General features: G+C 38.0%; 3 protein-coding genes across 3 annotated transcripts in view; 2 read left to right on the top strand and 1 right to left on the bottom strand.

The window, feature by feature from the left end:
• LOC126372159 (polyhomeotic-like protein 3) overlaps window positions 1-27986 on the bottom strand; it is a 476807-nt gene that overhangs the window by 414910 nt on the left and 33911 nt on the right. The window lies entirely within an intron of this gene.
• On the top strand, window positions 21-12154 carry LOC126372019 (mucin-12-like). The gene is made up of 2 exons (XM_050017517.1): window positions 21-11111; window positions 11882-12154. Exons 1-2 carry the CDS (start codon window positions 21-23, stop codon window positions 12152-12154), a joined length of 11364 nt encoding a protein of 3787 aa, XP_049873474.1.
• LOC126372020 (serine-rich adhesin for platelets-like) lies at window positions 16743-27470 on the top strand. The gene is made up of 2 exons (XM_050017519.1): window positions 16743-21774; window positions 27337-27470. The coding sequence occupies exons 1-2, from the start codon at window positions 16743-16745 to the stop codon at window positions 27468-27470; spliced, it is 5166 nt and encodes a 1721-aa protein (XP_049873476.1).

Genomic DNA, 27986 nt, shown 5'->3' on the forward strand with positions numbered 1-27986 from the left:
CCACAACAGAGACTATACCTATGACAGAACAAAGCACCAAAACAGAAACAACACTGACGGCCGAAGAAGCCACAACAAAAGAATTTTCTACAGTTCAAACAAGACCAGGGACGGAAGAGACTACCACGTTTGAAACAACAACAATGACAGAAAACATTACAACTACCGTAAAAAAACCAACGACAGAAGAATTCACCACCACCGAGGCAATACCTTGGACTGAAGAAACCACTACTACTGGAACGACAACAACGACCGAAAAAGCTACAACAACAGAAACAACACTCATCACAAAAGTAACCATTACAACTGAAACAAAACCAACGATGGAAGACACGACAACTTCTAAAACAACACCAATGACAGAAGACACTACCACTACCCCGACAAAACCAACCACAGAAAAATTCACTACCACTAAGGCAATACCTTGGACTGAAGAAACCACTACGACTGGACCGACAACAACGACAGAAAAAGCTACAACTACAGAAACAACACACATTACAAAAGTAACTATTACAACTGAAACAAAACCAACGATGGAAGAGACGACAACTTCTGAAGCGACACCAATGACAGAAGACACTTTACCCACCGTGACAAAATCAACGACAGAAAAATTCACCACCACTGAGACAATACCATTAACAGAAGAAACCACAACTTCTGAAACAACACCAATGACAGAAGACACTACCACTACCCCGACAAAACCAACCACAGAAAAATTCACTACCACTGAGGCAATACCATGGACAGAAGAAACCACTACGATTGGACCAACAACAACGACCGAAGAGGCTACCACTACAGAAACAAAACTCATAACAAAAGCAACAATGACAACTGAAATAAAACCAACGATGGAAGAGACTACTACTTTTGAAACAACACCAAAGACAGTGTACACTGCCACAACCCTCACAACACCATCAACAGTCGAAATTACAACACATGAAACAATACCGACGACAGCAGAAATCACCACAACAGAGACTATACCTATGACAGAACAAAGCACCAAAACAGAAACAACACTGACGGCCGAAGAAGCCACAACAAAAGAATTTTCTACAGCTGAAACAAGACCAGGAACGGAAGAGACTACCACGTTAGAAACAACAACAATGACAGAAAACACTACAAGTACCGTAAAAAAACCAACGACAGAAGAATTCACCACCACCGAGGCAATACCTTGGACTGAAGAAACCACTACGACTGGACCGACAACAACGACAGAAAAAGCTACAACTACAGAAACAACATACATTACAAAAGTAACTATAACAACTGATACAAAACCAACGATGGAAGACACGACAACTTCTCAAGCAACACCAATGACAGAAGACACTTTACCCACCGTGACAAAATCAACGACAGAAAAATTCACCACCACTGAGACAATACCATTAACAGAAGAAACCACAACGAGTGAACCAATATTGACGACCGACGAGGCTACTACTACAGAAACAACACACATTACAAAAGTAACTATTACAACTGAAACAAAACCAACGATGGAAGAAACCACAACTTCTGAAACAACACCAATGACAGAAGACACTACCACTACCCCGACAAAACCAACCACAGAAAAATTCACTACCACTGAGGCAATACCATGGACAGAAGAAACCACTACGATTGGACCAACAACAACGACCGAAGAGGCTACCACTACAGAAACAAAACTCATAACAAAAGCAACAATGACAACTGAAATAAAACCAACGACGGAAGAGACTACCACTTTTGAAACAACACCAAAGACAGTATACACTGCCACAACCCTCACAACACCATCAACAGTCGAAATTACAACACATGAAACAATACCGTCAACAGCAGAAATCACCACAACAGAGACTATAGCTATGACAGAACAAAGCACCACAACAGAAACAACACCGACGGCCGAAGAAGCCACAACAAAAGAATTTTCTACAGCTGAAACAAGACCAGGGACGGAAGAGACTACCACGTTTGAAACAACAACAATGACAGAAAACACTACAACTACCGTAAAAAAACCAACGACAGAAGAATTCACCACCACTGAGGCAATACCTTGGACTGAAGAAACCACTACGACTGGACAGACAACAACGACAGAAAAAGCTACAACTACAGAAACAACACACATTACAGAAGTAACTATTACAACTGAAACAAAACCAACGATGGAAGACACTACAACTTCTGAAGCCACACTGATGACAGAAGATACTACCACTACCCTGACAAAACCAACCACAGAAAAATTCACTACCACTGAGGCAATACCATGGACAGAAGAAACCACTACGATTGGACCAACAACAACGACCGAAGAGGCTACCACTACAGAAACAAAACTCATAACAAAAGCAACAATGACAACTGAAATAAAACCAACGACGGAAGAGACTACTACTTTTGAAACAACACCAAAGACAGTATACACTGCCACAACCCTCACAACACCATCAACAGTCGAAATTACAACACATGAAACAATACCGACGACAGCAGAAATCACCACAACAGAGACTATACCTATGACAGAACAAAGCACCAAAACAGAAACAACACTGACGGTCGAAGAAGCCACAACAAATGAATTTTCTACAGCTCAAACAAGACCAGGGACGGAAGAGACTACCACGTTTGAAACAACAACAATGACAGAAAACATTACAACTACCGTAAAAAAACCAACGACAGAAGAATTCACCACCACCGAGGCAATACCTTGGACTGAAGAAACCACTACTACTGGAACGACAACAACGACCGAAAAAGCTACAACAACAGAAACAACACTCATCACAAAAGTAACCATTACAACTGAAACAAAACCAACGATGGAAGACACGACAACTTCTAAAACAACACCAATGACAGAAGACACTACCACTACCCCGACAAAACCAACCACAGAAAAATTCACTACCACTAAGGCAATACCTTGGACTGAAGAAACCACTACGACTGGACCGACAACAACGACAGAAAAAGCTACAACTACAGAAACAACACACATTACAAAAGTAACTATTACAACTGAAACAAAACCAACGATGGAAGAGACGACAACTTCTGAAGCGACACCAATGACAGAAGACACTTTACCCACCGTGACAAAATCAACGACAGAAAAATTCACCACCACTGAGACAATACCATTAACAGAAGAAACCACAACTTCTGAAACAACACCAATGACAGAAGACACTACCACTACCCCGACAAAACCAACCACAGAAAAATTCACTACCACTGAGGCAATACCATGGACAGAAGAAACCACTACGATTGGACCAACAACAACGACCGAAGAGGCTACCACTACAGAAACAAAACTCATAACAAAAGCAACAATGACAACTGAAATAAAACCAACGACGGAAGAGACTACTACTTTTGAAACAACACCAAAGACAGTGTACACTGCCACAACCCTCACAACACCATCAACAGTCGAAATTACAACACATGAAACAATACCGACGACAGCAGAAATCACCACAACAGAGACTATACCTATGACAGAACAAAGCACCAAAACAGAAACAACACTGACGGCCGAAGAAGCCACAACAAAAGAATTTTCTACAGCTGAAACAAGACCAGGAACGGAAGAGACTACCACGTTAGAAACAACAACAATGACAGAAAACACTACAACTACCGTAAAAAAACCAACGACAGAAAAGTTCACCACCACTGAGACAATACCTTGGACTGAAGAAACCACTACGGCTGGACCGACAACAACGACAGAAAAATCTACAACTACAGAAACAACACACATTACAAAAGTAACTATTACAACTGAAACAAAACCAACGATGGAAGAGACGACAACTTCTGAAGCAACACCAATGACAGAAGACACTTTACCCACCGTGACAAAATCAACGACAGAAAAATTCACCACCACCGAGGCAATACCTTGGACTGAAGAAACCACTACGACTGGACCGACAACAACGACAGAAAAAGCTACAACTACAGAAACAACACACATTACAAAAGTAACAATTACAACTGAAACAAAACCAACGATGGAAGTCACGACAACTTCTGAAGCAACACCAATGACAGAAGACACTACCAATACTCCGACAAAACCAACCACAGAAAAATTCACTACCACTGAGGTAATACCATGGACAGAAGAAACCACAACGACTGAACCAATACCGACGACCGACGAGGCTACTACTACAGAAACAACAAAAATTACAAAAGCAACAATGACAACTGAAATAAAACCAACGACGGAAGAGACTACTACTGTTGAAACAACACCAAAGACAGTTTACACTGCCACAACCCTTACAACACCATCAACAGTCGAAATTACAACACATGAAACAATACCGACGACCGAAAAAATCACCACACCAGAGAGTATACCTATGACAGAACAAAGCACCACGACCGAAACAACACCGACGGCCGAAGAAGCCACAACAAAAGAATTTTCTACAGCTGAAACAAGACCAGGAACGGAAGAGACTACCACGTGTGAAATAACAACAACGACAGAAAACACTACAACTACCGTAAAAAAACCAACGACAGAAGAATTCACCACCACTGAGGCAATACCTTGGACTGAAGAAACCACTACTACTGGATCGACAACAACGACAGAAAAAGCTACAACTACAGAAACAACACACATTACAAAAGTAACTATTACAACTGAAACAAAACCAACGATGGAAGAGACGACAACTACTGAAGCAACACCAATGACAGAAGACTCTTTACCCACCGTGACAAAATCAACGACAGAAAAATTCACCACCACTCAGGCAATACCATTACCAGAAGAAACCACTACGACTGAACCAATACTGACGACCGACGAGGCTACTACTACAGAAACAACATACATTACAAAAGCAACAATGACAACTGAAATAAAACCAACGACGGAAGACACTACCACTTTTGAAACAACAACAAAGACAGTTTACACTGCCACAACCCTTACAACACCATCAACAGTCGAAATTACAACACATGAAACAATACCGACGACAGAAGAAATCACCATAACAGAGACTATACCTATGACAGAACAAAGCACCACGACAGAAACAACACCGACGGCCGAAGAAGCCACAACAAAAGAATTTTCTACAGCTGAAACAAGACCAGGAACGGAAGAGACTACCACGTTTGAAATAACAACAATGACAGAAAACACTACAACTACCGTAAAAAAACCAACGACAGAAGAATTCACCACCACTGAGTCAATACCTTGGACTGAAGAAACCACTACGACTGGACCGACAACAACGACAGAAAAAGCTACAACTACAGAAATAACACACATTACAAAAGTAACTATTACAACTGAAACAAAACCAACGATGGAAGACACGACAACTTCTGAAGCAACACCAATGACAGAAGACACTTTACCCACCGTGACCAAATCAACGACAAAAAAATTCACCACCACTCAGGCAATACCATTACCAGAAGAAACCATTACGACTGAACCAATACTGACGACCGACGAGGCTACTACTACAGAAACAACATACATTACAAAAGCAACAATGACAACTGAAATAAAACCAACGACGGAAGAGACTACTACTTTTGAAACAACACCAAAGACAGTATACACTGCCACAACACTTACAACACCATCAACAGTCGAAATTACAACACATGAAACAATACCAACGACCGAAGAAATCACCACAACAGAGACTATACCTATGACAGAACAAAGCACCACAACAGAAACAACACTGACAGCCGAAGAAACCACAACAAAAGAATTTTCTACAGCTGAAACAAGACCAGGAACGGAAGAGACTACCACGTTTGAAACAACAACACTGATAGAAAACACTACAACTACCGTAAAAAAACCAACGACAGAAAAGTTCACCACCACTGAGACAATACCTTGGACTGAAGAAACCACTACGGCTGGACCGACAACAACGACAGAAAAATCTACAACTACAGAAACAACACACATTACAAAAGTAACTATTACAACTGAAACAAAACCAACGATGGAAGAGACGACAACTTCTGAAGCAACACCAATGACAGAAGACACTTTACCCACCGTGACAAAATCAACGACAGAAAAATTCACCACCACTGAGACAATACCATTTACAGAAGAAACCACTACGACTGAACCAATACTAACGACCGACGAGGCTACTACTACAGAAACAACACACATTACAAAAGTAACTATTACAACTGAAACAAAATCAACGATGGAAGAGACGACAACTTCTGAAGCAACACCAATGACAAAAGACACTTTACCCACCGTGACAAAATCAACGACAGAAAAATTCACCACCACTGAGACAATACCATTAACAGAAGAAACCACTACGACTGAACCAATACTGACGACCGACGAAGCTACTACTACAGAAACAACATACATTACAAAAGCAACAATGACAACTGAAATAAAACCAACGACGGAAGAGACTACCACTTTTGAAACAACACCAAAGACAGTTTACACTGCCACAACCCTTACAACACCATCAACAGTCGAAATTACAACACATGAAACAATACCGACGACAGAAGAAATCACCACAACAGAGACTATACCTATGACAGAACAAAGCACCACGACAAAAACAACACCGACGGCCGAAGAAGCCACAACAAAAGAATTTTCTACAGCTGAAACAAGACCAGGAACGGAAGAGACTACCACGTTTGAAACAACAACACTGATAGAAAACACTACAACTACCGTAAAAAAACCAACGACAGAAAAGTTCACCACCACTGAGACAATACCTTGGACTGAAGAAACCACTACGACTGGACCGACAACAACGACAGAAAAAGCTACAACTACAGAAATAACACACATTACAAAAGTAACTATTACAACTGAAACAAAACCAACGATGGAAGAGACGACAACTTCTGAAGCAACACCAATGACAGAAGACACTTTACTCACCGTGACAAAATCAACGACAGAAAAATTCACCACCACTCAGGCAATACCATTACCAGAAGAAACCACTACGACTGAACCAATACTGACGACCGACGAGGCTACTACTACAGAAACAACATACATTACAAAAGCAACAATGACAACTGAAATAAAACCAACGACGGAAGACACTACCACTTTTGAAACAACAACAAAGACAGTTTACACTGCCACAACCCTTACAACACCATCAACAGTCGAAATTACAACACATGAAACAATACCGACGACAGAAGAAATCACCATAACAGAGACTATACCTATGACAGAACAAAGCACCACGACAGAAACAACACCGACGGCCGAAGAAGTCACAACAAAAGAATTTTCTACAGCTGAAACAAGACCAGGAACAGAAGAGACTACCACGTTTGAAACAACAACAATGACAGAAAACACTACAACTACCGTAAAAAAACCAACGACAGAAAAATTTACCACCACTGTGACAATACCATGGACTGAAGAAACCACTACGACTGGACCGACAACAACGACAGAAAAAGCTACAACTACAGAAACAACACACATTACAAAAGTAAATATTACAACTGAAACAAAACCAACGATGAAAGAAACCACAACTTCTGAAACAACACCTATGACAGAAGACACTACATCTACCGTGACAAAATCAACCACAGATAAATTCAACACCACTGAGGCAATACCATGGACAAAAGAAACCGTTACGACTGTATCAACAGCAACAAACGAAGAGGCTTCTACTACGGAAACAAAACTTATAACAAACGCAACTATGACAATTGAAACAAAACCAACGACAGAAGAGACAACCACTTTTGAAACAACACCAAAGACAGTATACACTGCTACAACCATTGTAAAACCATCGACAGTCGAAATTACACCGAATGAAACAATACTGACGACGGAAGAAATAACGAAAGCAGAGACTATACAATCGACAGAACAGACCACTACGACAGAAACAACACCAATGACAGAAGACACTTCAACTACCCTGACAAAACCAACTACAGAAAAATTGACTACCACTGAGGCAATACCATGGACAAAAGAAACCACTACGACTCGACCGACAAAAACGACCGAAGAAGCTTCTACTACAGACATAACACTCATTACAAAAGTAACCGTAACAAGTGAAACAAAACCAACGATGGATGAGACTACCACTTTTGAAACAACACCAAAGACAGTTTACACTGCTACAACCCTTACAACACCATCGACAGTTGAAATTACAACGAATAAAACAATACCGTCGACCGACGAAATCACGACAACAGAGACTATACAATCGACAGAACAGACCACTACGACAGAAATAACACAAACAACCGAAAAAGCTACAACAAAAGATTATTTTAAAACAGAAACAATACTAACAACGGAGGAGACTACAACTTCTGAAACAACACCTATGACAGAAGACACTACAACTACCCTGACAAAACCAACCACAGAACAAATCACTACCACTGAGGCAATACCATGGACAGAAGAAACCACTACGACTGGACCAACAACAACGAGCGAAGAAGTAACTACTACAGAAACAACACTCATAACAAAATTAACTGTAACAAGTGAAACAAAACCAACGATGGATGAGACTACCACTCTTGAAACAACACCAAAGACAGTATACACTGCTACAATCGTTACAACACCATCGACAGTCGAAATTACAACGAATGAAACAATACCGACTACCGAAGAAATCACGACAACAGAGAGTATACCATCGACAGAACAGACCACCACGACAGAAACAACATCAATGGCAGAAGACACTTTAACTTCCGTGACGAAACCAATGACAGAAAATTTCACCACTTCTGATGCAATACCATGGACAGAAGAAACCACTACGACTGGACCAATACCAACGACCGACGAGGCAACTACCACAGAAACAACACTCATAACAAAAGCAAAACCAACGGCGGCAGAGATTTCCACTTTTGAAACAACACCAAAGACAGTAAACACTGCTACAACACTTACAACACCAACAAAAGAAGAAGTTTGTACAACTGAAACAATCATATCGACAGTCAATCGACCAGAGACCATACAATCGAAGGAACAGATCACCACGACAGAAAAAACGCAAATGGCCGAAGAATCTACACCAAAAGTATTTCCTACAACTGAAACAATTCTAACGGCGGAACAGACCACAACTTCTGATACAGCAATTATGACAGAAGAAACTACAACTACCGTTATAAAACAACCAACGGAAGAATTCACCACAACTGAGGCAATACCATGGACAGAAGAAACCACTACGATTGGACCAACATCATCGACCGAAGAGACTTCTTCGCCAGAAACAACACTTATAACAATACCAATAACGGAAGAGGTTACTACTTTTGAAACAACACTTGATTTTGGATATACCACCACTACCCTTTCAATACCAGAGACAGAAGAAGTTACTGCCATTGAAGCAATACCATCGACTGCAGACACCACTATGACTGCAATTATACCAACGAAAGCAGAATATACTAGAACTGAGCCAATACCAACGATGGTAGAGATAACTACGAGTGAAACTATACCATCGACTGAAGAATTCATTATTACTGAGGTAATTCCATCGACAGCAGCAATCACCACGACTGAAATAACACCAACGACTGACGAGGCTACTATAACAGATACAACACTTATGACAAAAAAAACTACAACTACTGAAACAATAACAGCGACGGAAATGACACCAAAGATAGTAAACACCACCACTACCCTTACAACACCAATGACAGAAGAAGTTACCACAATTGAGGCATTACCATTAACAGTAGAGACCACTATGACTGAAATAACACCAAATACCGAAGAGACCACTGCAACAGAAGTAACACTTACAGCAAAAGAAACAACTTCATTTGGAACAACACCAACGACTGAAAAAGTCACCACCACTGAGGCAATACCATCAACAATAGACACCACTACGACTGCAATATTACAAACGAAAGAAGAAGTTGTCACAACTGAAGCAAAATCGATATCGATAGTAGAGACTATTTCGAGTGAAAATACATCAACAACCGAAGAATTTACTATAACTGAGGCAATACCATCGACGCCCGAAAAAGCTACGACTAAAATAACACCAACGACCGAAGAGGCTACTACTATAGAAACATTACTTACGTCAAAAGAGACTACAACAACAGAAACAACACCAAGCACTAAAAAGACTACCTCTTTTGAAACAACGCCAAAGACAGTAGACACCATTTATTCTGGAACAACACCGACGATAGAGGAAGTTACTACAAATGAGGCAATACCGTCAAGAGTAGAGCCCTCTAAGACTGAAATAACACTAAACACAACTGAAACATCATCGACTTTGGAAGAAACGACAACAATAGCATTAACGACTGTTGTAAATTCAACAACTGTTGACACAACTGAAACTGTATTGACGCTGGAGGAATTGACCACTGATGCGTCAAAGACGGGAAAATCAACAATAAAACCATCTTTATCAGTTAAAAACAGAAGAAGTGAAGCAAAGATGTATAAATTACAATCTTCATTTGACACACAAACTCTAGTTCCAGATTCAGCAGAACTGTCGTATGAAGGTGAACTACCAGAAATTGTTTCAGCCAATAGAACAGACATTGTAAATGTATATTCTGAATTTGAGGAACCTATTTCAAAAGCAAATTCAGCAGAACTATCTTATGAGGACGCATTACCAAAAGAATTTCATTCATATGATATAGAATTTACGACTGGGCTATCTGCATTAAACGAACTATATCCAGATTCAGCAGAACTGTCATATGCGGAGCTTGAATTACCAGTGAAAGAATCTACATTCAAACCGTCGACCCTGGAGGATGAATACTCAATCAACACTGCCAAATATCAAAAGGTTCTATCGCCGTCGTCACCGGTGGAAGTATTATCTACTGAAACGTCAACAGCACAAGAAAAACCAACAACAGAAGCATCAGCAACCCTGGAAGAATTCTCAACTGAAACGTTATCGAAGATGAAAAAATACTTAGACGAAATGCCATTGACGAATGAAGAATCCACAACATCATTACTTGAAGAAGTTACGGTTCGTCCTACGGTATCAATTGCAAATTTATTACTAGTATCCTCTTCTGAGATAAAAGGCTCAATTATAAAAACTCTCACACGTTACTTATCTACGTTTCCACCAAAACAAAACAAAAAAGGGAAATATGAAATTAATTTTATTCAGCCAAATCAAAATCATTCCACTTTTAAAACAACATATTTTTGGAATACATATAATTTAAATAAATCAAACATTTTCAGGAAATCTCAAAGATTAAACCCTATATTATATCGACATTCCGATTATAACGTGACATTTAATGTAAAACCTAAGTATTTGAAAAAGTTTATGTCAATAAAAACAAAAATGACTCCTAAATTGCATACTTTACACAATTTGAATTTGACAAAAATTAATCGAGAGGTAAAATTTATACAATCTCAATCAACGAAGCAAATACATACAAAAGCTGAACGTATACCTTATGTGTCAAAAAACAAACCAGTTAAAATCAAAAATACATCAATGCCAATAAGGAAGACCACAAGAAAAAAATCTTTATCAGAAGGCGGGCCAATACCATCAAATAGAACTACAATAAAACGTCTAACAACAAAATTATCGACAATGAGAGAACGACTAACGACAAAAAAATCATCAATAACGCGAGAACGACTAATGTCAAAAAAACCATGGACATACTCAGCCACAAGGAAAGAAAAACTATCGGCAACAAAATCGATACTTACAAGAGATCAGCCAACAACAAAAAAGTTGTTGACATCAAGTGATCGACCGAAAACAAGAAAGTCATCAACAGCGATACAACGACTAACGAAAATAAAATCATCGATAATGCGAAAACGGCCAACAACAACAAGCAAATCATTGACAACAAGAATACAAACGACAAGAAAATCATTAACACCAAGAGAACGACCAACGAAAAGAAAGTTGTCGACAACAAGAAATCGACCAACAACAAGAATGTCATGGACAGCTATCGAACCATCAACTACAACGAAAGAAAAACCTACGTCAACAAGATCACCAAAAACGAAAGGACAGCCAATGACTAGAAAATCATCCACAACGAGTAGACGACCAATAACTATAAAAATGTCGACAGTTATAAAACGACCAAACACAAAATCATCGACAAAGAGTACACCAACAAATCAACCGACAACAACGTCAGAAATACGAACATTATTTAAAAGTCAATACACAGTCAAGGAGACCATTAATCCAATTATAGGTATACCCCAAGGTCTTGCACAGCAATTAGCTGCTGAACTTGATAATGGTAATGAAGACTCAGAAAACGATCTTCTCATTTTAGAATTCGAAGAAGTAAGTACGCGTAATGAAATAACGTCACAACACAACCAAGAGTTAAAATATAGACCACCTCAAGCAAGGAATCAAATATTACAAACTAAAGTTACACCAATAGTTAAAAAACCATCGTCAACTACAATACTATCAATGTCGAAAATGCTAACATCCCTCAAACGTCAAGTCCTAGTCAAAGAGTCGCTTAATCCAATTACAGATATACCCCAAGGTCTTGCTCTGCAATTAGCTGCTGAACTTGAAAATGGTGATGACTATTCGGAAAATGACCTTTTCATTTTAGAAGTCAAAGAAATAAGTAGCAAAGAATTTCATAATCGGACAAGTAGAGTTAACTAAACGAATTAGTTTTAAATGTTCTCTGGGTGTATTTAAAGTCGAGATAATAATATTAAAAACCAATTTTAATAATTAATTAAGTATTGCTTGATAATAATACCTACTTGATAAATTGATATTATATTAACCTTCTGCCACTAAGGTAATCAGTCAGACACTGCCGAACAAAAAAGCGTTACCATTAATTTTTTATGTCGACACAAAATACTTATCACTAAAAGCCTCCTAAAATCAATTGGAAAAGAAGCTAAGCTAGAATTGATGAGTCAGATTATTTTGCCTTTTTAACCGACTGCGGCGAAGTAAAATGAGGGTTATGTGTTCGTCCGCAAATATGTATATATATATATAGTATAATATATATATATATATATATATATATATTCCCTCCATTCCATTCCATTCATTCCCTTCTAATATTCTATACCACTTGTCAGAATTTAACAAATGAGTGAGTGTCACTAAAAAGAAACGTCTTGTTTGCCTGGTGGTTATAGGCTATATGATGTCGCACTAGATACTTTTACTCTAGATACGTTTCTTATTGTTTTGGGTACCAAATGAAAGGGCTTAATTTGCACATTTCATAATGTACATTTTACTATCTTTTACTCGCGGGTTTGCTTATATTTACTCGATACGTTTAATCGATGTCATAACTATTCAGATATGTTCCGGACAGATGTTATATTCAAATATTACATAAAACACATATTGGAGTTATAATAAATAAGATCTCAAAATATTATAAATAAAAAAAGTATAAGTTTAAAAACTAAAACCCGACTACGAAAAAATCCCGCTCTAAAAAGGATTAAACGAGAAAATATTACTCCGAAATTCTTCCGAATAGTGATGTTTAGGTTCTCCAAAACATCAGTATTCGGAAGAATTTCGGCTTAAATGCCGTGGTCGTATGCTAATCTGTCCTAAGAATTCGCTTACCACGCTATACGTCCACGGCTATATCCTAAACATCACTATTAGGAAGAATTTTAAAGCAATATTTTCTTGTTTCATACCTTTTAGAGCACGATTGGTCCGTAGTCGGATTTTAGTTTTTAAACTTTTATTTTTGTACAAGTGAATAAGTTAGTATTTAATAACATTGAGTGACACGTCACAGTAGTTAGTCGATCAACACGCCTGCGACCACCGCGAGTTCCAAACTTATGATTAGACCATACCTTCAAACAATGTTAGATATAACTATTCAAAAAACATAATGTTAGAAATTATTGATAGGTATAAAAACAACTTCAATAGGTTATTGACGTCATTGTCATGACATAATAATGCAAGAATTGTGGTATGACGCGGATGCACACAAAACACATTTACGTACAAAATTACGTAGAAATACTTTTACTTATTTGATTTTATCCATATTTTGTTGGCTGCGAGTAGCAAGAATCGGCGAAGCATCCAACCTACGAACCAATATAATATTCACGGTTTTTGGCGGCTCCACTAATTGTCGAAATAAAAATTTATTACCTAAAATGAGATGTGTGTTTATTTAGATATTATGGGGTGGGCCAGTGATAAATAATTTCGCGTAACCTAGACCTTTACTAATACGGTAGGCAGTGATGATATTATCACGAAGAAGCCTGAAGTTGCAAAATGATGACTTAGCCATGTTTCATAAAGTTACTTAGAATGTATCAATTCCACAAGTGAATGTACCACACAGTAAAAGAATCCGGAGAAGCAACTTTCATTGACAAAGCATAGCATCCCCGAAGGGGTATACACACCCACTCCTCGCCTGCGTACTCGTAGTCCCATGTAATAGTGGGCGAGCCTATTGTCATTAACCCACAATTGCCCATAAAGATATTGCACATTATCATAACATTGTCCGTTTTCCATCGAGCGAAGTTTAAAAGAATGATCGCTACCCAAGAACTGGAGACATTCCTTAAAGTAAAGGATCGAGAGGGTCATACAGCACATTTTACAACAGACTAAAATTATGCTTATTATGGTCAAATAACCTGAAGATTTGACAGATCCGGATTGTAACAGAAGCGACTGCCTGTCTGGCCTTCCAACCTGAAGGGAAAACAAGCCTAATACTGTTAATGTTAAGTCACGTACCTCCGACCCGCCCAACGTGCCCTTGCTGGGATTCGAACCTGCGACCTCACAGTGAGAGTTAGTTCAATCGGGCTACCACGGCTGCAAACTTAAAATGTTAGTTACACAAAATTAATTTTATGAAAATGAAATGAAAATGAAAATATTGTTTATTGTATCCGATATAGGACTTAATTAGGTACATTCATTTAATTATAAATACAGAGATATATTCAAACTTAGACCCAAATAAATCCATCTCTTAAAAACTGAGCAGAGGTCCCCAAACTAGGCACAGCCTGTATCTTGGGGAACCAAATTACAATTAGGTTGCTGAGTTTGTACGAATAAGGTAAAATGAAATGTAGGTATACTAAAATTTAGGTTTACAAAGTTTCCCAAAATTATCACTAAAATTAACATATAACTTATATTAGCCAAATTAACTTAAATTAGTCAAAATTGCAACTATTACAATGAGGTAAAGCATTGTGAAAATAGGAATTGCGTGGTGGAATTGCGTGGTTATACAATTAAACTCAAGCGTTATCCCTAATGTGGTATCCATATCATAATGATCATCCAATTATTATGGATTGTTGCGTATTTCATCCAGAATTCCTTTCCGGATAAAATACGCTACTAAGTTCAGTATCAGATCAGTACATATATGTAGTCTATAAAGATAGATATAACACTCGCTAGGTCGCAGTCCTATCTGATTGAGAGCCAGGTCTTCCGCCAAAATTTTGAGAAATAGGTGATAGGATATTGTTCCGTATATGATTTATAGGTAAAATTAACTCATCAATTATATAAGGTAGGCATATAAGAGTAAGTACATGAGTATGTACTTGATTTTCGTTGCGGTTGTGCAACGCAAGCGATTTCGCAAAATCAATTTATATTTTTATTACTTATGTTAAATTTCGAAACAAAACCATAAAAAGCTATGAAATTTGGGCGCTAGAATTTCGAAATATCTAATTTTCTTCGTAATAACTTTGAGTTTATAGTTTAGATTTCAAAATAGTCTTCCGTGGGTCCAATATTTCCAATCAAATCATCTCATACCGTAGAACGAGAAAGTCACTGAACTCTATTTCAATTACCTGTAAATAAGAAGTCTTTAAAAACTTTAAATATGTCTAAGGTACGTACCCTAAGTAGTTATCATTTAGGAATAATCATTACTTAAACATTACACATTTGAATTTGAATTATTGGCAAGCTTTTTGAAAATAATATTATGAAGGCACACATTTTTTATTTGTATATATTCAGATCTACATAAATATATTCGTGTAATTAAATAATCTAAAGTCAAAACCGCTTACCGCATTACAATACACTTATATAATGTTATGGAACGTCGGTGTACTAACATTATTTATTTTACTGCTGCCCTTTGCTAATTTTCGAAAACATTGCGATTATAATGATTGTGAAATAGATAATACAAATATAGATACTTGTAAATGTTCCTGCTTGGAATGCGACAACCCAAAGCCGTGTTGTATAGACATGTGCAATACATATTGCATAGCAACACAACCAATGCGAATTGTCATACCATACCCTATTTTTTACGTAATTACAACCAAAAGCGTCATAACACCAATCATAACAACAAAAACACAACAAACAAATTTACATGACATAGAAACAACATCAAAAACAACTCAAAAAGAAGAGTCTTCTTCGTTTGAAAACGACTCCTCATCACACGATGATGATTCACATTCTGTAGAAAAAGATTCATCATTGGAAAGTAATACAAATTCTGAGGAAACCAAAAATCCAAATGTTACAATATTGACGGAGGAACATATCACTACAAAAGAAACAATAACGACCAAAGAAACAAAACAACCCATTGAAACCACATCGATGGAGAAACAAACCACCACAAAGAAAGTAGCAACGACAAAAGAAACAAAACCAAAAGAAACAACATCGTCAGAAAAACAGTCCACTACTACGGAAATAGAAACAACAGAAGAAACAAAACAACCCAACAAAACAATATCGACGGAGAAACAGTCCACTACAAAAGAAACAGCAACAACAGATGAAACTAAAACACTAAATGAAACAGCATTGACGCAAAAACAAACCACCACAAAGAAAACGACAAGTGAAACGAAACATCCCAATGAAACAAAAGCGACAGAGGAAACGAGAACACCAAATGAAACAACATCAACAGAGAAACAGTTACCTACTAGGGAAACAGCAACGACGGAAAAACAGAAGACACCCACTGAAACAACATCGACGGCTAAAAAACCCGCAAAAGAAACGTCATTGATGGTAGATGAATCGACAACTGAAATATCATCGACGGTAGATTCCTCACCAGAAACAACGACTGTGAATGAATGGACAACTGAAACGTCGTCGTTGGTGGAAGAATGGACAAATGAAACGTCAACGATGGCGGAAGAATTCTTAAACGAAACAGCATCAACAGAGATAGAATCGACAACAAAAGATACGTCCTCGACAGTGGTAGCATCCTCAACTGAAACATCATCACAGGTGGAAAACTCATCGATAATTCAAGAATCAACAACAAAAACTTCATCGGCAATGGATGAAACAACGATCGAAACGTCAACAACGAAGGAACAACCGAGAACTGAAACATCATCGCATGTGGAAGAATTCTCAATTGAAACTTTATCGACAGTGGATGAATCATCCACTGAAACGACGTTGACAATAGTAGAATCAACCACAGAAACATCATCGATAATAGAAGAACACCCAACGAAAACGTCATCGGTTGATAAAGAACCCACAAAAGGCACGTCATCCCTGATGGAAGACTCATCAACGGTAACGTCGTCTCAGATGGAAAAATCGACAGCAGAAACGTTATTGACGACTAAAAAATCAACGACAGAAACGTCATCGACAGTGGAAGAATCCACTACTGAAACCTTATTGATGACTGAAGAATCTAGAACAGAAACATCATCACAGATGGAACACTCATCAACCGTAACATCGCCTCAGGTGAAAGAATTGACAACAGCAATGTTATTGACGACTATGGAATTAACAACAAAAACTTTATCGACCGTGGAAGAATCATCCACTGAAAAGATAGAAAAATCAACCACACAAACATCATCGATAATAGAAGAATATCCAACAAAAACGCCATCGACTGACAAAGAACCCACAACAGACACATCATCCCAGATGGAAGAATCATCAAACGTAACGTCGTCTCAGATGGAAAAATCGACAGCAGAAACGTTATTGACGACTAAAGAATCAACGACAGAAACGTCATCGACAGTGGAAGAATTCACTACTGAAACATTATTGATGACTGAAGAATCTAGAACAGAAACATCATCCCAGGTGGAACACTCATCAACCGTAACATCGCCTCAGGTGAAAGAATTGACAACAGAAATGTTATTGACGACTATGGAATTAACAACAAAAACTTTATCGACCGTGGAAGAATCATCCACTGAAACGATAGAAAAATCAACCACACAAACATCATCGATAATAGAAGAATATCCAACAAAAACGCCATCGACTGACAAAGAACCCACAACAGACACATCATCCCAGATGGAAGACTCATCAACCGTAACGTCGTCTCAGATGGAAAAATCGACAGCAGAAACTTTATTGACGACTAAAGAATCAACGACAGAAACGTCATCGACAGTGGAAGAATTCATTACTGAAACATTATTGATGACTGAAGAATCTAGAACAGAAACATCATACCAGGTGGAACACTCGTCAACCGAAACATCGCTTCAGGTAGAAGAATTGACAACAGAAATGTTATTGATGACTACAGAATTAACAACGAAAACTCTATCGACGGTGAAAGAATCATCCACTGAAACAACGTCAACGATAGAAAAATCAACCACAGAAACATCATCGATAATAGAAGAATATCCAACAAAAATGTCATCGACTGACAAAGAACCCACAACAGACACATCATCCCAGATGGAATACTCATCAACCGTAACGTCGTCTCAGATGGAAAAATCGACAGCAGAAACGTTATTGACGACTAAAGAATCAACGACAGAAACGTCATCGACAGTGGAAGAATCCACTACTGAAACATTATTGATGACTGAAGAATCTAGAACAGAAACATCATCCCAGGTGGAACACTCATCAACCGAAACATCACCTCAGGTGGTAGAATTGACAACAGAAATGTTATTGACGACTATAGAATTAACAACAAAAACTTTATCGACGGTGGAAGAATCATCCACTGAAACGACGTCTACGATAGAAAAATCAACCACAGAAACATCATCGATAATAGAAGAATATCCAACAAAAACGTCATCGACTGATAAAGAATCCACAACAAAAACGTCATCCCAGGTGGAACACTCATCAACCGAAACATCGCCTCAGGTGGAAGAATTGACAACAGAAATGTTATTGACGACTATAAAATTAACAACAAAAACTTTATCGACAGTGGAAGAATCATCCACTGAAACGACGACGACGTCAACGGTAGAAAAATCAACCGCAGAAACATCATCGATAATAGAAGAATATCCAACAAAAACGTCATCGACTGACAAAAAACCCACAACAGGCACATCGTCTCAGGTGGAAGACACATCAACTGAAACGTCGTCTCAAGTGGAAAAATCGACAATAGAAACATCATTGATGACTGAAAAATCGAAAGTGGAAGAATCGACAGCAGAAACGTCATCGATAGTGGAAAAATCTTTAAATGAAACATCGCCAACGACAGAAAAATCAACAACAGAAACATCATCGATAATTGAGGCACACCCACCATACCCGTCATCGACTGATAAAGAATCCACAACAAAAACGTCATCCCAGGTGGAAGACTCATCAACTGAAACGTCGTCTCAGGTGGAAGAATTGACAACAGAAATGTTATTGACGACTATAGAATTAACAACAAAAACTTTATCGACAGTGGAAGAATCATCCACTGAAACGACGTCTACGATAGAAAAATCAACCACAGAAACATCATCGATAATAGAAGAATATCCAACAAAAACGTCATCGACTAACAAAAAACCCACAACAGACACATCGTCTCAGGTGGAAGACACATCAACTGAAACGTCGTCTCAAGTGGAAAAATCGACAACAGAAACATCATTGATGACTGAAAAATCGAAAGTGGAAGAATCGACAGCAGAAACGTCATCGATAGTGGAAAAATCTTTAAATGAAACATCGCCAATGACAGAAAAATCAACAACAGAAACATCATCGATAATTGAGGCACACCCACCATACCCGTCATCGACTGATATAGAATCCACAACAAAAACGTCATCCCAGGTGGAAGACTCATCAACTGAAACGTCGTCTCAGGTGGAAGAATTGACAACAGAAATGTTATTGACGACTATAGAATTAACAACAAAAACTTTATCGACAGTGGAAGAAACATCCACTGAAACGTCGTCTACGATAGAAAAATCAACCACAGAAACATCATCGATAATAGAAGAATATCCAACAAAAACGTCATCGACTGATAAAGAATCCACAACAAAAACGTCATCCCAGGTGGAAGAATGGACAGTAGAAACGTCATCGACAGTGGAGAAATCTTTAAATGAAATGACGTCAACGATAGAAAAATCAACTACAGAAACAATTTCGATTATTGAGGAATACCCAACATACACGTCATCGACTGATAAAGAATCCACAACAATAACGTCATCCCAGGTGGAAGACTTATCAACTGACACGTCGGCTCAGGTGGAAGAATCGATAGCAGAAACGCTATTGACGACCAAAGAATTAACAACCGAAACGTCATCTCACGTGGAAGAATCGACAACAGAAACGTTATTGACGACTAAAGAATCAACGACAGAAACATCATCGTCAGCGGAAGAATCCAAAACGTCATCAAAAGTAGAAAAAGAAATAAATGAAACGTCTTCGATGACTGAAGAGTCAACAACAGAAACATCAGCTGTAATTGAGGAACACCCAACAAAAACTTCATCGACTGATAAAAACTCTACAACAAAAACGTCTTCTCAGGTGGAAGACACATCAACTGAAACGTCATCTCAGCTGGAAGAATCGACAACAGAAACTATATTGATCACTACAGACTTAACAACAGAAACTTTATCGACGGTGGAAGAATTATCCACTCGAGCGACGTCGATGACAGAAAAATCAACCACAGAAACATTATCGATAATAGATGAACACGCAACAAAAACGTCATCGACTGACAAAGACCCCACAACAGACATATCGTCCCAGGTGGACGACTCATCAACCGAAACGTCGTCTCAAGTGGAAGAGTCGACAATAAAAACATTATTAATGACTGAAGAAACAACAACAGAAACGTCATCGACAGTGGTAGAATCCACAACTAAAACGTCATCGACAGTAGAAAAATCTTTAAATGAAACGGCGTCAAGGACAGAAGAACCAACAACAAAAACATCGTCGATAATTGAGGAACACCTAACAAAAACGTCAACGACTGATAAAGAATCCACAACAAAAACGGTGGTGAGAAAATCTTTAACCAAAAGGTCATCGACAATTCAAAAACCAACAAAAGAAACTTCATCGATAATTGAAAAACCCCCAACAATAACGTCACCGACTGCTGAAGTGCCCATAACAGAGATATCTCAGGTGGAAGAATCGACGTCAGAAATTTTAATAAGGACTAAAAAATCAACGGTGGAACAATTTTTAAATCAAACGTCATCGCAGATGAAAACGACATCGACAATTCAAGGACCAATATCAGGAACTTCATCAACTGTGAATGAATCGACATCTGAAACGTCATCGACAGTGGATGAATTTAAAATAACCGAAAAGCTATCAAAGATTGAAGAACCTTCTCCACATAAAGTAATATCAGGTAATGAAATAATACGGGGTTCTTCTTTAGCAGTTGCAATTTTTTTAGTGGTTACATCTATGGAAAACAGAAAACCAATTATACCAACTTATACACGTTCGATTTCTACGTTCCCACTAATCCAGAACAAAATAGGCAGATTCGAACCTTTTCAAAGAAATTTTAGTATAAAAACAACGCCTATGTGGAACACATATTATACCCATAAACTGTCAAAATCTGTACATCGTAAACTAGAACCTAGCGTGGCATATAATTCAACGGCTATGTATTTGAAAAAAATAATGTCAATTACAACACAAATGACACCAAAAATGGAAACCAAAAGCATATCCACACAAAACAACCGAGAAATTAAATATCTCTCCATATTTCTGCGACCTCGATCAAGGAAACATATTATATCTTTTAAATATAATATGCAACCAATAAAAACATCAATGTTAAAAGGGAACAAAAGTAAAATAAAGATAACCAAAACGAACGAATAAAATGAAAACAACAAGAAAATAATCTACAACCATATATTTTAGATCGAAAACCGTCAGCAACGTCGAATATACTAACTTCCCCTACACTTTATTTAATCAAGACTTTATGGAGTCAATAAATAAATTAATAAGAAAATTAAATATTGCCAAAAACTTATAAGCGGAAAAGACACTTTGTTTTTAAATTTATTTATTTGATAATCTTTGAGTATACAGTTTTGACGCATAGCATCGCTAAACCAGGAATGGTTTGTCTCGATGCTAGGTTTCCTGACACAAGACACAAGATAGTAAAGAAAACAATTCGGAAACAATACTTCGAAATCTACTTACATACATAAGATCATGCCTTTTTCCCGTTGGGGTAGGCAGAGACCATGGAATTCCACTTACTGTTCATTATCATCAAAAATCCTTACTCTCACTAGGGGGCAGGTTAGGTTGTTGATACGGGCCCTCACGGGGCATTGTAGACTCAATAAGCACCTACACAGAATGGAGCTGACCGAGTCTCCTCTATGCAGATTCTGCTTAGGGGAAGATGAGACGCCACTACACCTGCTATGCAGCTGTGAGGCTCTCATACATAGTAGAAGCCGTACACTTGGGGGCCACATAATGGACCCCCAGGAAGTCATGGAGCTTTCTCCCAAAAAGACGTTGGATCTATTCGAACGGATCGGTCTAGAGGAGGATTTTTAAATGTAGGGATTTAGGGTCACAATAGATCTGTCAAGGTCGCAGTGACCCCGCGGGCTGCATTCGGTCCGGCCCTCACAACTTTCAAATAATAATAAATACTGTTCATTTGCAGAAACCGCATATAAAAACCGAGCGCGCATCTGTATTTTAAATACAAAACATAAACATAAACAGCTTATATACGTCCCACTGCTGGGCACAGGCCTCCCCTCAATCAACCGGAGGGGGTATGGAGCATACTCCACCACGCTGCTCCAATGCGGGTTGGTGGAGATTTTTTACGGCTAATAGCCGGGACCAACGCCTTAACGTGCCCTCCGAAGCACGACATCGTCATACTTTTTCGGACAATCGGATGATTCAAGCCTGAAAAGTCCTTACCAAACAAAGGACAGTCTCACAAATTGACTTCGAAAATGTCCCCATCGGGAATCGAACCCGGACCTCCAGATCGTGAGCCTAACGCTCTAACCACTAGACCACGGAGGCTGTTATTTTAAATACAAATACTTTCTATAATTATAATGCTTTTCAAATTAAAAAAAAACGAATTCTTATTTAACTTTTATTGCGGCAAAGATCACATATTAAGTCTTTATGAGGGCTATCAGATGATTAAGAGTTACTTATAACTGTTCTACAGATGGAGAGTGTTGCATCAACATAATGATGAGATATGTGAATCATGTGTCGTGTCTTTCAATGATGACATTCATTACGTGTGTTACACAAATATAATAGGAGTTTTTTGAAATAAAATTGTAGACTGTGTATTTTATCGTTTATTCCTGTGAATGATGTTCGATCTTTCTTTCTTCGAAAAAATTAAAAAGTAAGTGACATGCCTTCAAATGATGACATGAGTAGATAGTTAAAAGAAAAAAAATGAGTAAGTTGTAAGGTGTTCTACATTATAAGACGAAGGCTTTGTTTCATCAAAGGAATATATAAACTGCATTGTTATTTTATTTTTCTACTCCTCTACTTTAATCTGGCATTTAAATAACCAAAAAGTCTAATATAAGTACATACATAATTAAACTCTTTGAAAAAGTGTACGCTCTATGGCCTATAAAAGCATTGTTTACAAAGTGTAACTGTACTATAATGTCGCCAAAAAAGCATTGTTGTTGTTTTTTTTTTTGACCTGGAAACTGGCACCTTTACTTTCTTTGGTGCCATAGATATACTATAAAAAAAAGTATACATTTGCCGCCATTTTCCCGCGCGTTGGAAAATAATTTTTATAAATAAAATTTTTCTTTGTATAATTTTTGTTTCATTTAAAATTACGTCGTCGTAGAAAAAGTATTGTATGCAACGTTGTATAACTAGGTCAAAAAATGCTCGTGGCGTCTCTTATTGCGATGTTCGCCAAGGCTCACATCGCAACTCACGCCACTCGCATTTTTTGACCCTTCTTATACAACTGTTGCATAAAATACTATTATGATATAGTATTATTTCTTCTAACGATTACGAAACTTGTATTATTTGTTCAGGTTTTATGTAGATTTGTTCAATATTTTGTTCTTCAGATGATGATGATGATAGCGAAATTGTTGTTGTTATTTTTAAAATGTAATTAGTTTTGCTCGTTTTAGAAACGAGTTGCAGGTTGACAAAGGTTGGATAAGATGACTCCGTAGAACTTAGCAGGGCCATGACCACTTGTCTAGCATGGGTCTATGCAGCACGGTTTAGGGTTGTAACATTATCAGTATGAACGTTTACATTTTCTACCACATTAAAATTATTCTTTCGTATTATTTTTTATCATGGTAATCTTTTCTATCATGTTAGAAAAGAATTGCCGTGCATTAAAAAATATTAAGACGATGGAGAAAATAATACTGTGGTGAAAAATACCATTATTAATTTGTTACAAATGGCAATCATGGCAATAGGCTCGCCCCTATTACATGAGATTAAATATAAAGAATAAAATACTAGCGTAAAAAAAACCGTTAGAAACCCTAATTAGCAACTTTTCATTAAGCATAAAAAATTAAAATATCTAACTAATTAAAAAGTAAAGACACCCATGACGCTAATTAAAATTCATTCATTTAATTGTATTCATTTATTTTTTGTGGTTTGGAAATTTTATTATTATTTATTTATTTAAAAAAAAATTGTGGTGCTGTGTGTCAGATACTAAAATCTCATTTTTAACACTCATACTACAAATTTTTATTGTCTTACTACCGTAACACTTCTACATTTCGAATAATTTGTGCAAATTCAGGAGGATGTCAAAGAATAGATAATCACATCCATACAACTGACAGTAAAAACTCAACAAACTGGAAACAAAGTCATGATTCTAATGACGGTAACAAAATACTATAATAACACGGTCAATGGGGGAATGTAAATGTTCGTGCCGCGAATGATATAACCCTTAACCGAACTGCATAGACAAGTGCAAAACGTGTGCAGTGACTCAGATTAAAGAATAGAATAGAATAGAAATAGTTTATTATAAAAGGACGCCACACACAAAAAAAAAAGACAACAACATCATATCAAACTACTACCACGTTCTCTTACCCAATACCACATCTCTATGAAAAACCAACAAAGTTACTATTGAAACAACAACATCAATTCCTCTCTCATTATCATTCGAAGAGACCAATATTGAACAATATACTGTATTACCTCGACTATGCCACTCTTTCATCATATAAAGAAACGGTTCACACATTATCCACGTCACATCAAATCAAGAAGGAAACGATACAATGTTGCTATCATTGTTTAATAAAATAAGACCTTTACAAAGACACGTGACGTGACAAAATTTATTTTATTTATTTATTTATTTAAAATGCTTAACTCCTCTATTTATTTGTCAATTGAGAATCTGACATATGAATTAAGTACTCATCTCCTCGTGTGTAGATAAAAAGCTTTTTTACCGATTTTGTGACAATGAACTAAAGTTACGGGTCATAACAAATACACAACCTGTCAATCCAAATTCGGACACGCCAAAAACAAACCATCATGTATATCATCAGCAATCAATCTCATCATTAGACGATTAGAAGACGGATGGTAATGGGACATATATGTATTCTCCACGTGTAGAATTATGCAATAACAGGACGAATGCAGCGCACAGTAGTAGGTAAAATATGTCGCTTGGCCGTTTCGCTACCATCACACTATGAGCGTAAGGTGATAAAACTATTTCATGACGTCACTGACTGTTCATTTCCATTATAATTATTATACACCTAGTTCATGTAGGAACCAAACGATCCCCATATTTTGCCTAACGCGTAGAGTTTGTAAACTTAGGATTTGTATACGTAGTTAGCCCGTATAGAGTTAGAAGCTTGGTTCTACATGAGATCTGATAACTTTTTGATATTGCGATATGCGATATGATCTCGCCTTGGCCACATTTTATATGAAAATGTTTTTTTTTTTTTGGGATTATAGATACATTGATTTACGTTTACGCGGTTATTATCATAATTAAAACACATAATAATGGGTTTAAATCAGGGATATGAGCCGATATTATTTAGTTTGCCATCGACACAATAAGAAGAAGTCATTCCGTGATCATGGCACTTGCAACAGTGTCGAAATATCGGGAGTCTCATATCCCTGATTTAAACGCGGTAAGAACCCGTTATTATGTGTTTTAATTATAGATACAAGAAGCAAAGTACACAAGTATGTACTTTAGTTTCGGTTGCGCAATATTAAACGATTTCACAAAATCAATTTATGAAAAACAATTTATGTATAATTTCGAAACAAACCCATAACAATAAATAATCTATAAAATTTTAAAATTTCGAAATATTAAAAAGGAAAAAAAATCAAAAACAATAATAATAAAAAAAAAACAGAATGTAAATCCACCACAGGCTTCGTCAGTACCAACATTCATATTAAAAAAATAAATAAGGGAAAGCATATTCAATTCATACATAAAAAAATACGCACAAGCTTCGTCAAAATACAAAAACAAAACCACAATTGGCTTCGTCCAAAACTACCTACTCTAGAAGCCCACCCCGGACCGCTTCCGGCTCAAAGCTACCCATTAAACTGGCCGCATTTCCACGTTGAACAGCCAGTGAAATGCGCTGAACCAAAAACGATCCGGAACGCGGATCATGGCCCTTCTCATGCAACCGCCTCCCCAGCTTCCTAACGAAATCCAGTGCCTCGCAACCCCATGGGCCCCCAGTCTCAACGGCAAAGGGCAAAAAGCAATAATTTGGAATCAAATTAGCATATTTTACATTGCCCTTGCCGCTGACTCCGCAGCCGCTCCCGCCGTCCGAATAGTGCCGGAGAGATGCGACGCAGCATAAGTGCTAACGCACGTCGCATCCCACAGCAGACTACGCCCCCGCTCCCATGGGACCAAAGACAAACCGTCCGGACGCTTACCGTCCGCACGACTCAAACCCGGGGGCTCCAGAACGCAGGGGATGTTCGCTGACACCAAAGCACGACGGAGAATGTCATTAAGGGCTCCGTGTCGCGAAAACCTGCCAGCGGACCTGATGCAGCTAAGAGCATGGTGCCCATCAGCCTCAACACGCACCCCACAAATACACCTGTGAGGGATACACACATTACAGACCAAACGATACGCAACGGCGCGGCGGCGATTCGCGTAGTATCCCTGTCTAAAAGTGTTCCTAATTGCGGGGAAGGCAAAGCATGAAGCCAAGCGCCCGACTCCGGCCTAGCAGCTGCCTTCAAGCGCGCCAAACCAACCCCAGACGAACGCTGTAACAAATCATCAAAAACAATTTTGCACAGTTTTTCATCGCAATTTGGGCATAACCCATTCCACTCGCTTAAAGCCTGGTCCACGAATGGAATTGCCAGTCTGTCACCATCAATACGGAGAATCTGAGCGACCAGACCGCGAACACCATACGCGGAACCAAGAAAAGCGGCAACACTCGTACCCTCCATTCCACGAATGCCAAGACCCCCATGCCTAATCGGTAAAGATGCCTGGGACCACTGATCGTT

Source organism: Pectinophora gossypiella, chromosome 13 (assembly GCF_024362695.1).
Source record: "Pectinophora gossypiella chromosome 13, ilPecGoss1.1, whole genome shotgun sequence".
Lineage (NCBI taxonomy): Eukaryota > Metazoa > Arthropoda > Insecta > Lepidoptera > Gelechiidae > Pectinophora > Pectinophora gossypiella.